At 40.1% G+C, this 17,286-nt stretch overlaps 1 protein-coding gene across 1 annotated transcript in view; it reads right to left on the bottom strand.

Moving 5' to 3' along the window:
- Positions 1-17,286, bottom strand: part of PTPRO (protein tyrosine phosphatase receptor type O) — a 242,160-nt gene that overhangs the window by 18,570 nt on the left and 206,304 nt on the right. Inside the window, exons 17-19 of the mRNA XM_046013693.1 lie at positions 16,839-16,922; positions 10,459-10,494; positions 5,544-5,625 (exon numbers count right to left, since the gene is read on the bottom strand). Coding sequence (XP_045869649.1) covers positions 5,544-5,625; positions 10,459-10,494; positions 16,839-16,922 — 202 coding nt within the window. The remainder of the gene's footprint in view (positions 1-5,543; positions 5,626-10,458; positions 10,495-16,838; positions 16,923-17,286) is intronic.

Raw genomic sequence — 17,286 nt, 5'->3', positions numbered from 1 at the left:
TAAGTTTCCCGGTTCAGTAGGTTTGCAGTTATTCCTTTCCAACCATATGGAAGCTCCAGAGGCTTTAATCTTCATAAAGGCAAAGGACGATGTGATGGCCTGAATCCGACATAAATCATTTTTGAATTTTCATTTGCCAGTTTGGTTTCTGTTATGATTTATCACTGTGTGTTTCTTCCTGGGGGCCACGGAGTCATTCACAGCAGGTAGAGTGGTGGCTCCCCAAAAGATGTGTCCACACACCAACCCCCAGAACCTGTGAATGTGGTCTTATTAAAGAAGAAGCTTTGCAGGTGCAGTTAAGTTAGGGATCATAAGACAAGATTATTCTGCATTATCTGGTGGGTCCTGTATCCCAGAGAGAAGGCCATACAAAGGCAGAGACATAGGTTGGAGTCATGCAGCTGTAAGCCAAGGAGCGCCTGGAGCCTCCAGAAGCTGGAGGAAGCAAAGAAGGATTTTCCCCTAGAGACTTCAAAGGGCATATGGCCCTGTTAACACTTTGATTTTGGACTTCCGGCCTCTAGAATTCTGAAAGAACAAACTCTGTTGCTTTGAGTGACCAAAACTGTGGTAATTTGTTACGGCAGCCCTGAGAAACTACTACAGTCCCCAAAGCCCAATGGCAGTCTACGTTGGGTTGGCAGTCTGCTTTGATTTTGGACTTCCAGCCCCTAGAATTCTGAGAGAAAAAATTCTGTTGTTTTAAGTGACCAAGACTGTGGTAATTTGTTACAGCAGCCCTGAGAAACTACTACAGTCCCCAAAGCCCAGTAGCAGTCCATGACTCTGCGGTAGGTTGGAGACAGCAAAGCACAAACATAGGCACTGTGTTAGTCCTGTCCAGCTGCCCACAAAGTACCATAGACTGGGTGGTTTAAATAACGGACATGTATTCCTCACAGTTCTGGAGGCTGAGCAGGCTAATATCAAGGTGCTGACAAGGTAGTTTTCATTCTGGGGCTTTTCATGACTTGTGTGTGACTACTGTCTCGCTGGGCACTCATGCAACCTTTCTTGCCTAACCCTACTTACCTTCCCAAGCCTCTATCTTGTCCACATATCAATTTTGGGAGGACACAGGCAGCTTGTAACCTGCGCAGTCACCTTCCAAGAGGACCACAAACTCTATTCTGGCTCTAGAGTCTGTAAGAGCATCAGCAGGGTCTAAGTATTTGGGACTGTTTGGACCACAGAGTCAGGTGAATTTGATTACTGGACTATGGAACAAGTGGGGAGACACAGCGTCACTGGTGGTGTTGACAGTGGTGGAGCCATCTGTGGCAGATGCACGGCTTGGTGGAACTGGGCAATTTCTGGCTGGTTTCCAGGTAAATGCAAAAGGGGCTGGGATTTAGAATGAGGTGTTTCATGAGGCTCTGTATTCATTTCTGAGGGTGACTGTAAGAAAGTACCACAAGCTGGGTGGCTCAGAGCAACAGAAATTGTCTTATAGTTCTGGAAGCTGTATGTCTGCAGTCGAGCTGTTAGCAGGGACTTCTGACGTCTGTCATTTATGGAGGAATATTAGGGCATCCTTCCCGTCTCTTCCTAGCGTCTAATGGTTTGCTGACAACCTTTGATATTCCTTCACTTGCCACCCTATAACTCCAGTGGCTGCCTTTGTCACCACATGGTGTTCTCCCTATTTGTCTCTATGTCTTCACACAGCTCTGTTTCCATAGGGACACCAGTCTGACTTGGAGCCCACACTGCTCCAGCATGACTTCATCTTAACTAATTACATCTGTAATGACCCTGTTTCCAAATAAGGTCATATTCAGAGGTACTGAGTGCTTAGGGTTTCAACATATCTTTGGGGGGACATAATTCAACCCAGGATTGATACTCTAAAGGAAGAATGGGGTGCAATAGAAATGGATGTTTTGGGGAGGTGATGGAGGACTGGAGGAGAAGGACGCCAAGTTCAGGGAAGTTTGGCAGGGCCCTGGGCACTAGGATGGGATTTAGGGGTCATGCTCCGGCTGCTGGACAGATTGCTAGTATAGGCACCTGGAAACAGAAGATTAGAAACAAGAGGAGGGAAGATTAGAAAGATTAAAAGATTAGAAGATTAGAAACAAGAGGAGGGAAGACTCATGTCTGGGAACCAAGCAAGACCCCTGGAGTAAGAGAGTTCAAGGTGACTTATTTCAACAATGGCTGCATATAGGTCTCCAGTTAATTGGCCCGAAACATAAGTAAAAAGAGCTGCCAGTGGAAGCCACTAGCAGAAATCCAGGCTCATCCCTCATGAACAATGTGGCAAGGAATGCAGTTTATTTTGGCCTTTGGAACCACATTTCTGAACAAAGATGGTGAGGCTTTTGCTAGCATGCTGATTAAACAAATATAAAACACAGAAATTAATGGCAGAATGAGCAATATATGGTAGGTCTCATGGGCTCTCCAACTTCAAGCTCTAAATTCTGGATCTTCAAAACCCTTCCGTATGAGACATACGAAATGAGGAACTGAACCTAATCCCTGAGTCCCGAGCCTCCTTAAGAAAAGATGCACATTTTCATCAGAAGGATAATCAATCTTCCCAGCAGTTCCAAAATCAGATGCAGAGTGAAAAAGGAATGCATTTAGTGAGTGCACATTAGCAAGTCATATAGGTTCATGTATGACTTATAGCCGTATTGGTTATATATGCAAATCCAGACATTCATTTCAATTAGCATAATGCTTATAAACGATGTAATTTCTCAGAATGAGTGTGATCTTTCAACGTCAGTATCCAAATGAATACAAGTATTAAACATTCATACAAACAGAACAAATAACTCTTCAGCTGCTGAATTTAGCTAGACCAGCTGATTGGGCCATTTAAATATGCTCCTGGGTTCTTATTAGAGCAGGAAACCTTTTTTTTTTCCTTCTTAAGTTTTGATTAATTACCAATTTCAGGAAAATTTGACGACTGCCATGTGAGAGGTCTGACATACATCATAAAATCAGGTATGGTTATGAGTCTTTGAAAACAGATGAGTGTACCCAGACATGGAACCTGAGGGGTCAGCAATGGGGGGTTGGGGGGTGGTTGGAGGCTGGCGGTGCCTGAGAGCTGGTGAATGAAAAAGGAAATGAGTCAGGCCCATGGGTCACTGCTTGGGCAAATATTAGCTCAAAAATCACCGCCTGAGCCTGTGACTTAAAGCAGACTTCTGGAGAAAAATTTGTATTTTCTCACCAGAACAGGGACACACTAGCAGGACTTGGCACCAATCAAGTTACATATAGGATCAACAATGTATTAAGAACAAAGATATATGGAGAAAAGCTTAGGAGAAAATAAAGATACCAAACACTCCTTCAAATCATGGTGTGATGGGTAATTTCATGTGTCAGCTTGGCCAGGTTAGATAGTGCTTGGTCAGACATCAGTCTAGATGTTGTGGGAAGGATTTTTGTTGTTGTTGTTGTTGCTGCTGTTTTGTTTTGTTTGTTTTTGTTTTTAAGATGTAATTAACATTTAAATCTGTAGGCTTTGAGAAAGCAGATTACTCTCCATAACGTGGGTGGGCCTCATCCATCAGGTGAATTTCTCCTAAGAGAAATGACTGAAGTGCCCTGAGGAGGAGGAAATTCTGCCTCCTGCTTGCTTTTGCATTGAGCAGCAACATCAACGCTTCCCTGGGTCCACATCCCGCCCTGTGGTTTTCAGACTTGTGAGCTTCCACAACTGTTGTGAACCTGTTCCTTAAAATAAGACTGTCTCTTTATCTATATTTCTTCTATTGTATTATCATATATAGGATATACATACTATAATACATAAGGATTCTCAATTGTATAAGAAGTATATAATGTAATGAACTTATGGATGAATTAAATTATTGTATTGTATTAGTGTTTATATATGTATAAATGTGCATATTTCCTATTGGTCTGTTTCTCTGGAGAACCCTAATACACTTGAGTTAGAAAGCTTGGATGTGCCCTCCTCCCACACTTAGCCCTGTGAATGGAATACTACTTGCCTGGGGCGATTCTTTATCGTGCAGGACTGTCCCACTCATCGCAGAGAGTTTTTCATCCTTGTCCCTTTCTCCATTGAATACCACTAGTAGCTTCTCCCCAAGGCATTATGAGAACCAAAAATACTCGTGCACACTCCAAACTCTCCCTAAGGGACTGCCTGGTACTGGCCCAGTTAAGAATCACTGATTTAGTTCAGCCTTCTCATTGAATGGATGAACAAATTGAGGAGATGAGAAATTGTGGCTTTTTTTCAATATTAACTAATAGCTAAAGAGTCATGAGAACTAAGGGGTTTGGATTCCCACTTTAGTACATTCTTACTTCCTTTATAATTCTTACAGAATAAGCCTGAATGTATCCTACGTGACTCTGCCCTCTCTGGCTGCAATTGGCTTGAGTGGACGTCACAACCAAGGCCAGCCCATCAGTTATTCTCTCCTGTTAATTTTTAAACTCTGAATAAGGAGAGTCAACAGTTCCCTTTGGAAACTCTCAGATGTGATGCCTGGGGGTTGTGGGTGGTTGTTTTCCACTGTGAGAAAGAGGTTGGTTTGCAGCAAAAGTGAGAGAGGTCAAGACAGAGAAAGAAGCAGAAATGAGAAGGCGGGGGATGTCTCTGCAGGGGTGGGGCCCTTGGTTCCAATAATTTCTGAGACTGAGCTGCTCCCTTTCCTCCCTGGAGTCTGAATGGTGTGTCATTCACAACTAAAATCATCTTTTCTTTTTACCAGAAAATGACTCACTGAATTTTCATTATGATGATGCACAAGAGAAGCCTAGCAATAATCACACTGAGGCTTGATGGCATAACCTGGGAGGGACTCCTAATCCTCCCAGTGAGGACGGTGATGCCAGCTAGCTGTATCACCAAGGTGACATCATTGTGTAGGGAAGAGAGCTGGAGGCTTCAATGAATTTGAAAGTGTACACCCATCACAGTTTTCATCACCATTATCAGAATCATCCACACCTCTATTTTTTTTTCCCGAGTTTAGCATATGTGTTCTTATAGAAAGTTTCCTTTCTTTCTGAAGTCCCATCCTTGCCATAGATGTCCAGTTCACACCAAAGTTCTATTCTTTGAGATACAGCATTTGGTGTGACATCTACAACTTCTCGCATGCAATGGGTGACTAAGCTGGGCTCTGTGTGGAATTTCTGATCACACAGGTAGGTAGTATTAGGGGGTTTTGTATTTGATCATGGGTGAAGTTCTTCTCATCCTTATATTCCCTCTTAGGATATCCACACAAGGACTCCTGCTGCTTCTTGCAGACCTAAGATATCCCCAGCTGATGAGGGACTTGGCAGGTTGACGGATTGATTGTTCACCCCACTACCCCACATTTGTTCTCCCTTTTGCTGCCGTGCTGCCACCCTAGCCTGACCTGCGAAGGGTGCACGTCCTCACTCCGCACCAGCCAATGAGACACCACCATGCTGCCCATGATGAATCATATTGCAAGCCCAGCGAGCTGGGAAATGACACCAGTCCCCATATGCCAGGACCCATGCCTCATCTACCACAGAAGGTAAGACATACTTGATCTACTCACCTCAAACTGAAGAGAAAATTTATAGTCAGAATCTTTGGCCATATCCTTGATGTAGGCATCAAAGTCATCCAGTTGAACTGGGCTTTACCAAACACAAAGAAATAGATGTTTTAACAATCTGGTTGGCAGCTATCTATACTGTTTAATGTCATACTTTTCAAACACGAATGATTTTCTTGGAGAAAAAAGCAGCTTTACTTGCTCCAATCTTTATTTTTGTTGTTAAAATAATCAGTTCCTAGTATGTTGTGATTAAAAAGAGGGCCTCATATATTATACTTCCTTGAGATGGGAAAGAGCTCTAGATTTTCAATCGATTCTAACCCCAGCAATAACATATTATATATATGGGATGCGTGGGTGGCTCAGTTGGTTCAGCATCTGCCTTTGGCTCAGGTCATGATCTCGGAGCTCTGGGATCAAGTTCTTCTTTGCTCAGCAGGGAGCCTGCTTCTCCTTCTGCCTGCTCTGCCTGCCACTCCCCCTGCTTGTGTTCTTTCTCTCTCTGACAAATAAATAAATAAAATCTTTTAAAAATTATATATATATATGCATGCTTACATACATACATGTATATATGTTGTTTCTAGAAAATTCTGATTGATGGGAAAGCACAAAGGATTAGAGTCTGGAGAACTGTTTGAGATATGGTTTTATTTTACATACTGTGTGATCATGGAAAATTGAATCTTGTGAGATTCAACGCTCTCTTCTATAAAATACTATGGTCATACTTACCTTCCAACGTTGACACACAGTATATTAAAGAACCTTAGAAGTTTAAACAGCTTTACAACTATAGGCACTGTACTGCTAACTACACTGTCTTCTCAGGGCAGAGCAGGGTCAGCGCAATGAAGAGCATATCCAGAAAGTTTCTAGAGCCTCATTCTTTGAGAGCCATGTTTAGAGGCTTGTGTGTCTATAAAAGTATCAAAAAGGCTCAAACGTACAATCAAGTAATGCATTTGAGCTTATGTGTCTCTATCTCTAGCCAAAGTTCTCACCTCTTTCCTTCTTCCTTTTGTGAATAAGAATTATAATTTATTTCCTACAGTTTTCCGTAGCTGCTTATCCTTCCCGGATTTTACCCACACCAACCTGCTCTCTAAGCTTTGCACGATGCTGAGCTCTGGCAATGAGTCCAGGCATTTCCACTTTGGCAGGATCCACACAGAGACCTTTCCCTTAGTCTTACTGCAAATTTCTCCACTGTATCCTCTACCTGTGGCCTTATGTCCTATTAGCAAAAGCATAGTATTATGAATAGCTGTTTGCTTAAAGTTGTTGATTAACCAATATGACAGATTATGTTAAGATTTTAGTAGATTTTAAAGATTTTTGTTTATTTACTTGACAGACAGAGATCACAAGTAGGCAGAGAGGCAGGCAGAGAGAGAGAGGAGGAAGCAGGCTCTCTGCTGAGCAGAGAGCCCGATGCGGAGCTTGATCCCAGGACTCCAGGATCATGACCTGAGCTGAAGGCAGAGGTTTTAACCCACTGAGCCACCCAGGCACCCAAGATTTTAGTAGATTTTAAAGGGCATTACACCTCCCAGATTACACTTGAATTTTAATTGTTTCACTTAATAGCATTAATGACTTGGTTCCATAAAACACACCCCAGAGCATACATATTCACATATGTTTTATTGCTCAGTTGATCCCTGAAGTAGACATGGGCAACATCAGCCCCATGCTTCAAGTGGGACAGCCAAGGCTAAGTGAGTAAAGGGAGTAGTTTAAGATCACATGGCTACTCAGCAGTGGAATGCTGACCAGCTCCGCAGGAGAATGTTTCTGGTTAAAGGACATCCCAAGTCAAATTTGCCACCTTCCAAGAGAATGACTAAAGTTGGAGCTCCAGTCCTAGAATGAATTCCCTTAGACCTGCCCTCTCTGACTTGTCTTTGAGCAGTGCATTGACCTTAAGGTTGGGTTTAAGGATTCTAGCGTTCATCCCGTTATCAGGAGAATGGAAGCACAAATAGGGAAAGCAGTCTGAGAAAATATTTATGGGTTAGAAAAAGCAAAAGGAAAAGAGAGATAGAGGAAGGGCCAGGAAACAATAGAATGAACATCAGGGAGAGGAGGAGTATGGTAAAGAGGAGCAAAACAAGCTAGGAGAGAGGAGAGATCAGGAGGAAAAAGGTTTAGGGAGAAAAGGGAGAAGAGAAGGTAGAACAGAGGAGGGGTGAAGTGAGAATAGGTAGAAACTGGAAAGGGGAGCCACAGGGACATGGTGGGGTAGGGAGGGCTCTGGGAGGGAAAGAGAAAGGGTAAAGAGAAAACAAATAAAAATGTGGGGTAGGGGCTCCCCCTTTTATTTTTTATTTTAAGATTTTATTTATTTATTTGACAGAGAGAGAAATCACAAGTAGGCAGAGAGGCAGGGGGAAGCAGGCTTCCTGCTGAGCGGAAAGCCTGATGCCAGAGCTTGATCCCAAGACCCTGAGACCATGACCTGAACTGAAGGCAGAGGCTTAACTCACTGAGCCACTCAGGCCCAGGGGCTCCCCTCTTTTAGAGAGGTTTTTAGAGAAGGCTTTTGGAGAAGGAGAGAGGACCAGAATGAAAATGAGAAAATGGAAGGAGGAAGCTGATTTGACATGATGTGATGTGACGTGATGTGACGTGATGTGGCTTGTGGGCAGGGTCAACCACAACTGTAATCTACCCAGACTTTTGTCCATGTCTTGCTTCTCCTCCTCCCTGCCAGGTCTTGGGAGGAGGAAGCCTAACAGAGTCTCCCATTTTGGTCCAGAGACTGTCTTCTAACATGCCTCTCCACCTCACTTAACAACCCAACCAAAAATCTTGGATAACAAAGTCTGTTCCTGTCAAATCATTCTGTTCAGGTGACACTAGCTCTCTTCTGCTCTGGTTGCTGTTGTCTCTCCTGCATCAGCTGGATGCCAATGGAACACACACTGATTTGAAATAGATTTAGGAAAAAATTATTCTGTTATCTATCTGTACCTGAAAAAATCTGTATGTCACTCAAGGCTAAATAGAAATATTCTGCATCAACTTCTTTTTTTTTTATGTACTCCACTAGCGTGAATGCCACAGATTTTTTTTTAATTTAAAAAACATTTTTTTAATGTTAGTTAGTGACCATATGGTATGTCATTGGTTTTTGATATAGTGTTCCATGATTCATTATTGCATATAATGCCCAGTGCTGATTATAACACATGCCCTCCTTAATACCCATCACCCAGCTACCCTCTCTGTCCCTTCACCTCCTCCCCTCTGAAATCCTCAGATTGTTTTCCAGAATCCATAGTCTCTCATGGTTCTTCTTCCCCTCTGATTCCCCCCACTTCAGTTTTCCCTTCCTTCCCTGAATGTCCTCCATGATAGTCCTTATGTTCCATATATGAGTGAAACCATATGGAAATTGTCTTTCTCTGCTTGACTTGTTTCACTCAGCATAAGCCCCTCCAGTTCCAGTCATGTTGATGCCAATGGTGAGTATTCATCCTTTCTGATGGCTGAGAAATATTCTAGTGTATATATGGGCTACATCTTCTTTATCCATTCATGTGTTGAAGGTCATCTTGGCTCCTTCTACAGTTTGGCTATTTTGGACATTCCTGCTATGAACATTGGGGTGCATGTGCCCCTTCTTATCACTACATCTGTATCTTTGGGGGTAAATACTCCCCTAGTGCATTTTCTGGGTCATAGGGTAGCTCTATTTTTAACTTTTTGAGGAAACTCCATACTGTTTTCAAAAGTGGCTATGCTCTATCAGCTTGCCATCCCACCAAAAGTATAAGAGAGTTCCCTTTCTCCACATACTTGCCTTTGTTGTTTCCTGCCTTGTTAATTTTTGCCATGAATGCCACAGATTTGACTGGAATCCCTAATTGCCTCCTATTAATTCATCAATATTTTATCCTAGGCAAATATCAAGGATAAACTCTAGGTATGGAAACGTTCCACTCTTTATATGCAGAGTTTTAACTAATGGCCTGGAGCTGACAATCTAATTAGACCTTTGAAATCAACTGATGGGTAATTTTTTGCTCCAGAATCTTAATTCTTATGACTTAGCAATTCAGTAGATAAGTGAAACCAAGGCTAGCTACAGTAATTATTCTTTTCTATTTATTACAAAGACTTCCTGAGACAGCATTTCTCAAAGTACTGATTATAATATCAAATAGAGTAAAAGCCTTTCCCTGCACTAAGCACAGCATTTTAAGTATAAAATGGCAAATATTTTTGTACAACTTTGATTTAGCGAACTATTAGAGGTTTTCTCGATTTAAAATGGCAGACCTCCTCCTATAAGACTATTATAATTCCCAACACCGCATTCTTTCTCAGTTTTCATATGACAATTTTCCTTATTCCTGACTTGTTTTCTGTGATATGCTTTCTTAGTGGCCTCTGCCACACATACGTGTAAACACCCCCACACGTAATGGTTTAGCTGTTGAAATATACACTTGCTTCTTTTTAATGTTTTCTTTCTTTAAGTAATCTCTGTACGCAATGTGGAGCTTGAACTCACGACCCTGAGATCAAGAGTCACATGCTTCTCCAACTGAGCCAGCCAGGGGCCCCTACATTTGCCGCTCTCTTAAGCATCCCTCCTATTGGAAGACAAGCAATCATTTTGATTTGCGAAGTGAAGATCACTGGGAAGAAATTTTAAAAATGTTTTAAAATGAAACAGTAAGAAAAACTTACCATACTGTATACTTCAAAGTTTGTAAGACTAATCTTTAGTGTTTCACCACAAAAAGAAACAGTAATTATGTGACAGGATGGAGGTGCTGGCTGAATGCTACGGTGGGACTCATACTGCGTTATATCTGTGTATTAAATCAACACACGGCACACCTGAAACTCACACACTGTTCTAAGTTGGTTATATCTCAATAATAAAAAAACAACTTACTTAGTCAGTTTCCTCTTCTTTAAACCATTTTTACTCCTGAGAATTAAAAAAAAAAAAAAAGACAGCTTTATTTGGGCAAAAGAATCGATTGACATAATGATGAAACTTCAAGAGCTTTAAACAATTACATCAGACACCTCAATTGTATTTAATTTTCATTAAACATACCTCCAGTTTGTTTAATTAATTTTACTTAAATGAGAAGATAATTATAATAATTTTAGATTGACTTCTTAAACAATCTATTAGATTACAGGAACATACTTGTACTTTACATTTTGGGTTTGCCAAATACTAAATTCTAGAAATAAAATCTCTTGCTACTAGGGGTTAAGTGGCTGAAGTATTTTATAAATAAATAGAAATATATGTTGCCTGAAAACTCTAAGATCTATAGGTGAGAAGGAAAGAATTGGGGAATAAAAGGGAAACCTACATGTCTGGGAAGGTGGAAATGTTGGTTGTCAAAGACTCAAAGAATCTTTTCAGTATTTTCCCTGGGAATGTGACTTTGTGCTCTCCGTGTTGGCATGTATCTTTTTTTTTAATTTTTAAGATTTATTTATTTATTTGAGAGAGAGAGAGTGTGTGCACAAGCAGGAGGGTCAGAGGGAGAGACAGAGAAAATCTCAAGCAGACTCTGTGCTGAGCACAGAGCACAGAGCCTGATGCGGAGCTCGATCTCATGACCTGAGTGGTAACCAAGAGTTGGATGCTTGACTGACATAGGCACCCTGGCACCCTGGCACATATCATAGAATTCTACTATAGCATTGTTCTTACTCAATTTTGAACTCTTTTTTTAAGCTATCTGAAGATTGTACCTATTACTAACCAGTTCTTAATTCATTGCTATTCTGTAAGCTCAAACATGGGTAATGCTAATGCATACTTTGGTTAACTACATTTTTAGGGGGTATTTAGGGTCATCATTTTCAACCAACAAGAGATCACTGATCTAAGTTAGTGAATGCGCATATGGTCTCTGCTGAAACACTCCATTACTGTATTTTTATTGTTTTATATAAATGATAAATATTGATATGATTATGAGTAACAGTTTTTACAAATAGTTTCCCAAGGTCTTTAAGTATTGGTAGAAGCACTCAAACTTGCAGAAAATAAGCCATCTGTAGTAAAAAACCAGTGTGATCTGAAGACTCTCATGTGCCAGAATATTTATTATATTAAAAATTGTGGGGGTGTTTAGGTGGTTCAGTTGGTTAAGGCACCTGACTCTTGATTTTGACTCAGGTCATGATCTCAGGCTTGCAAGACTAAGCCCCGAGTTGGGCTCCCTGCTCAGCTCAGTCTGCTTGAGAATCTCTCTCTCCATCTCCCCCTCCCCCTGCTCATGCTCATTCTCTCTAAATAAATAAACAAAATCTTTAATTTAATTTAATTTTATTATTTTTAATAAATTATATTTATTTTAATATATTTAAAATATATTTTAAATGATATTTAAATTATTAATTAACTTAATTAAATTAAATTAAAGATTAAATTTAAATTATTTAAAATATATTTTAAATAAATAATATTTAAATAAATAATATTTATTATTTATTATTATTTAATTTTAATTTTATTTAAAAAAATTAGAATTGTGAATATCCGAGTACCTTCAATTCTAGAAAGTCTGTAGCACAATGGAACACTGCTTCCTCTGTGCTCTTGTAGCGTGTTGTTCATGGGCTGTTTCTCCCAGGGTCTGTCAGTTGCTTCTGTGCTCCTTGCTGCATAGTCCTCCCCCCACCCCCCACTCCCCTACAAGAGCTAAGCACAGGTAATAGGACACACTGTGGTGCTCAATAAGTGTTTCATGAATTGGGTTGAAACAAAATACCTTTGCTGTGTGTCTCTCACAATTTTACTTAATGATTCAATGTGGAGTTTGATACTAGACTCGGGAAGTGGAACTGGTAGATGGATAGGAAGTTACAAAAGACAGGGAATTTAGGGGAAATACCCATTTAGACAAGTGGTGTTTCTGGTTCTCATTTCCTGGTTGCAGGCTGTTTTTACTTCTTCCTACTTCTGAGTGACAACAATCCATTCCATAGCTATTTGTTCTCCCTCATCTTCTGTCTTTCACGTTTGGGATGTAGAGGGAACAGACATTCCACTTCTTATTTTGGCTCTCCCTCACCCCCTCAAAACACCACTGTGATGTTGGACAGAGTTGTATCATCTAGGCATTTGGGAACCTAAAAGAACTGCTTTTGAATAATTTTTACTCAGCTCTTGTGAGGGCAATGTGGTCAACTTTAGGAATCCCACATTCACTTTGTATCATGGGAGCTAATGACTTTGGTGCTTTATGACAGAGGAATGTTCGCTGAGATAACTAACGGTTTGGTGAAGTCAGGAGGCTTCCAACATATTTGGTGACGGGGAGTGGGAAAGAAAAAAACAAACCCCAAACCAAACTTTTCCTATCCAAACAGACTTTAAGGGAAACTGGGGAGAAACAAATGTATGTGGGAGAGTGACACTGAATAAATTCAGTGCTGAAATATTAAGCTGCTACTATTCAACAGCTGTGTAGAAACCTGATTCCTGGAAGACAGGCACTTTTTTTTTTTTCAATCTCATTCATTGATTGAATTTTACATAGAATGTAAAATTCTTTTTTTTTTTAAGAATGTAAAATTCTACCACATGTTTTCAATAACTTAATGCCAAAAGTGTATGTTTAAGTGTATGTCTTCATGATTTGTGTACAACCTTTATGTTCTGCTTAGATTTTGCAGAATTCCCAAAGATTCCAAATTCTCATAACCTTAGGCTGTGGGACAAGGACAGAACTGAATTATGAGACTCCACGGCCATGCGGATGGAATTTTCCTACCTTTTCAATTGTTGTGCTAATTCTAAGACTTAAATTAGGGGATGATTCACTTTTAAACATGTAAATGAAGGTTTTGCCAGCCATTTGGACATCAGGACTTTATGGAAAGAGCTAGTGTGTGTGCCTGTTATCATTTGAGGTGATGTTTAGGGTGTCATCTTGTCATTGCAAAAGATTTTTTGAGTAATTGATACCACGCATAGACGAACAGCATATAGACATACACAGTCATGCACATCTGTTAATTTTCTCTTTAGTTTTATCAGTTAGGGAAGGTTCAAAATCTTAATGACTGCAAGAAGTTAAGATGCGTAAGTCCTTCATGGTTATGAGATCTTGGAAAGCCGCACAGACAGGAATTCATTGCGAAGGGGAACATGAAAAGAGGCAATGGGAGAAGCATGGGATTTACAATGAGTAAAAACAAACAAACAAAACCATCCTGAAACAACCCACAATACCCTAACTGTCCCCAACTTCCCAAGTGCTAGTTACTTTTTCATGAGCTAACTGGATATCATCCCCAACTCTTAAAAAGGCGTTTAGAGTTCTATCATTCTCTGAATAAAATATGCAATAACCAGGAGGAAAGCTGAGCAGTTTAAACTAAATGTTGCCTCATGGTTAAAATGACGACTGTGGCGGGTTTCGAGCAGGCAGATGGATACTTCAGCAGAGCAGGAGGTGACTATGGCATTAATAAAAACAGTAGTAACAATGAATCCAGATAGAGCTGGTCCAAAAGAAATGGTTTTCTCTAAGAAACCCGAACGGAGATGAGGGTAGCCAGAAATCCTGGCAGAACACCATCTTAAGACTAAGCCACCTCGGGCACTGGTGACCGGCTCCGGTTTTGCTATCGCCCTGGGAGAAGATTCGAGCAACACAATGAGAGAGAAAGCGTCTCCTGATATCCACATGGGCCACTCATCAGGAGGATTTAAAAAAATTAACGAGAACATCTATTCCCACGAAGTTGGCAGTTTAGAGGAGAAACCAGGCTGTGTGTGAGGAAGGAGGTGGGTGGGGGGCTCTGTTTCTAGTGGTTGTTAACAGATGAGGTGAGATACGAAGTAGATGCATCTGGAGGAGGTTTAAAGTGACTCTCTAGGAAATGAAAGCAGGGGAAGCATCCATGTGTTACTAGAAGAAGAGAAAAGTCGCCAACAGTAGGGACCTCGGGTGGCTTTGGGAGTGCTAAGCTAGCTGTACCTGAAAAAAAAAACCACAAAAACCAAAAAACAAGGATCTTGTATTTTCCTTTTGTTATATCTGACCTAGCACAAACCTAGGGCTGAAAACAGAGTTCATGTTTAGTGTATTCTCATTGGTTTCTATGTGTATGGCTTACTGAAAGTGACAGAAAGCCCGGGGCTCCATGTTTTGCCTTCTCTTCTCACCTGGAGATAACCATTTACAGTCTCAAGACCATTCTTCTAAAAATGACTGAAGGTTTTGTTTTTTTTTAAACAACAACAACAAAAAAATCCAAACAAACAAAGACTCTAAACAGAAAACAAACAAACACAACTACTGAAGCCCCCCCCCCCCCCACCAAGATGGGTGTCATGCTAGTTGATCAGTACTATAAATAGCAGACCCTGAAGGGGTTGTTGGAATTTGAATATATGTGCATCAGGGGGACCTATTAAGAAAGATAAGCAAAAAAGCACAGGCCTGATATAAGGGTAGAAAGGGAAAGTCAGAGAATTAAGCAGAAAAATTAATGCAGTAGTATATGCATCTTTCTTGCTTGCGTTTGAACTGAAATCGTGGAGGGTACTTTAAGGGTATTGGGTAGAAGTATTCTGATGATAGGTAGAATACTTGAGAATGATTAGTAGGTGTCTAGTGAAAAGTGACACCTATTTTGGAGGTCAAAATGGAATTTTGGCACTACTCGTACCTGAATACTATCTGATGTCAAATACTTAAAATATCATGTTGGCTATTGTAAAGCCCTATACTCAAAACTTATTAAAACCAACTTGGAGTAACAGCGAATGAGTCCTCATCATCTAGGACATTCTTCTGATTCCATTACTTAGAACATCAGTGTCTACCATGTTTCAACACATTTCCTCTGTTCTCTCTTAAAAAAAAAAAAAAAACCAACCACCAAACAACAACAACAACAAAAAACAAAATACCCCCCCCCCCCACCCATGCTGGTATTAGTCTCTTCTGTGAGGAAGTCCTTTTTGTTATTTTTTCCATTGCAACTTGAAATCCTAACCTTGCCCGCTGTGTTTATTCTGTCCTTGGAGGAGCTGAGGAACATTTGGTCAACTGCCTTTTGGAATAAATAACTCTATAGATTGCTTTTCATCTTTCACTCTCCCCCCACTCTCCCTACTCAGGTGCCATTTTTTCCAGTTCATGAGCTAATTTTTTTTAAAGATTTTATTTATTTATTTCACAGACAGAGATCACAAGGAGGCAGAGAAGCAGGCAGAGAGAGAGGAGGAAGCAGGCTCCCTGCTGAGCAGAAAGCCGGATGCAGGGCTGGATCCCAGGATCCTGGGATCATGACCTGAGCTGAAGGCAGAGGCTTTAACCCACTGAGCCACCGTGGCGCCCCTCATGAGCTATTTTTATTGCTTTTTTCTAAGTCCTTCTGAACTTGTCCATATATCTGGATCTGTCTGTACATAATTTAGTACCTAAACACCTTGGATACTTCAGGACAATGATTTTTGGTTTTGGTCAGGAAACTACTACCTTTTCTCCTGTGGCTCAGGAAAGGAAACAGTCCTTCTAGATACGTTAGTTCCAGATTTCGAAATTATTGTTATTAGATTTTAAGCAAACTGAAAAGGATACTATTTGAGATTTGATTACTAAAATGATTTAAAAGTTAAGAAAAGGAGAATTTAAAGAAGCTGCTTTTTATGGAGAAAAGAATAGATTTTGGAGACACTGGGGATTCGAACCTGGATTCTCTATATAGTGGTATGATGTTAAAATAATCTCCATAAGCCTCTATTTCCATGTGTCTAGGATGCGGCTGTGCAAAGTTGTGGGGACAATTAGATAAGATAATTAAATAATGAGGCTTTGCCCTTAGTTGCTCAATATTCATTGAGTTAGCATTACTATGAAAACACTTACAACGCAAACAAAGAGTATAGCATTCTGCACTTCTCTACCTAAATGCATTTCTTCTGTTTTGGAAATACGAGGCTCTCTAATGGATGGAGATGGTAAGGAAAATGGAAAGCATCATTTACAAAGATGAGAAGCCAATGCATTGACTGAATGAAGAAACAAATGACTAGTAATAAATGGAAGAAAAGCTTGCCAAGAACATCCCAAGAAGAAAATTTTAATTGGAAAAACATTATAGTTAGTTAGCATCTTGGTACCATAAACTCTTTTAATCCATTTCAACACATGATTAATAATTTTAGATACTGCCCAAACACATCAGATAATTAAAGAGAATTTTTCCTTTCGGTTTTACTTCTGGAAAGCTAACTTTATAGACTTTGTGTTACATAAACAGTAAAAAAAAAAAATCACTTACCAAGGATTAATATAAAATGCCAAAAGATAATCAGTCCAAAGACATGAGGGTAGCAGGGTTAAGAAAGCAAATATACTCCTACGCCTGTGAGCATTAATAGATATAACAGATGTAAAGATGAAAAAGTGGCAAGAGTTAGTAACATAAACTGTGAACAGATATCAGTAAATCACCTACCGGGATCAATTAAAATGACAAGCATCTTAATTACAATTAAATATTATTCCGTCTGAAACATGAGGGTTTAAGTGCTCTCATATTGCCAACACCAGTTTTCTTCGCACACATCCATACAGTAATCAGATATATTCCTTTCAACTTATTTTGTGTCGATTAGTCTGCTATTAAGTGATTACATTTTACATTCAGTTTAATGAGGCTCTTAAATGCCTCATTAATTATCTCCAGTCTTATTCTTGGATATTATTGTCTCTTCCGTGCTTGAACC

The sequence above is a fragment of the Meles meles genome, chromosome 7 (genome assembly GCF_922984935.1).
Source record: "Meles meles chromosome 7, mMelMel3.1 paternal haplotype, whole genome shotgun sequence".
NCBI classification, from domain to species: Eukaryota; Metazoa; Chordata; class Mammalia; order Carnivora; family Mustelidae; genus Meles; species Meles meles.
Note: the sequence above shows the minus strand (reverse complement) of the source record. Positions and strands in the feature narration are given on the sequence as shown.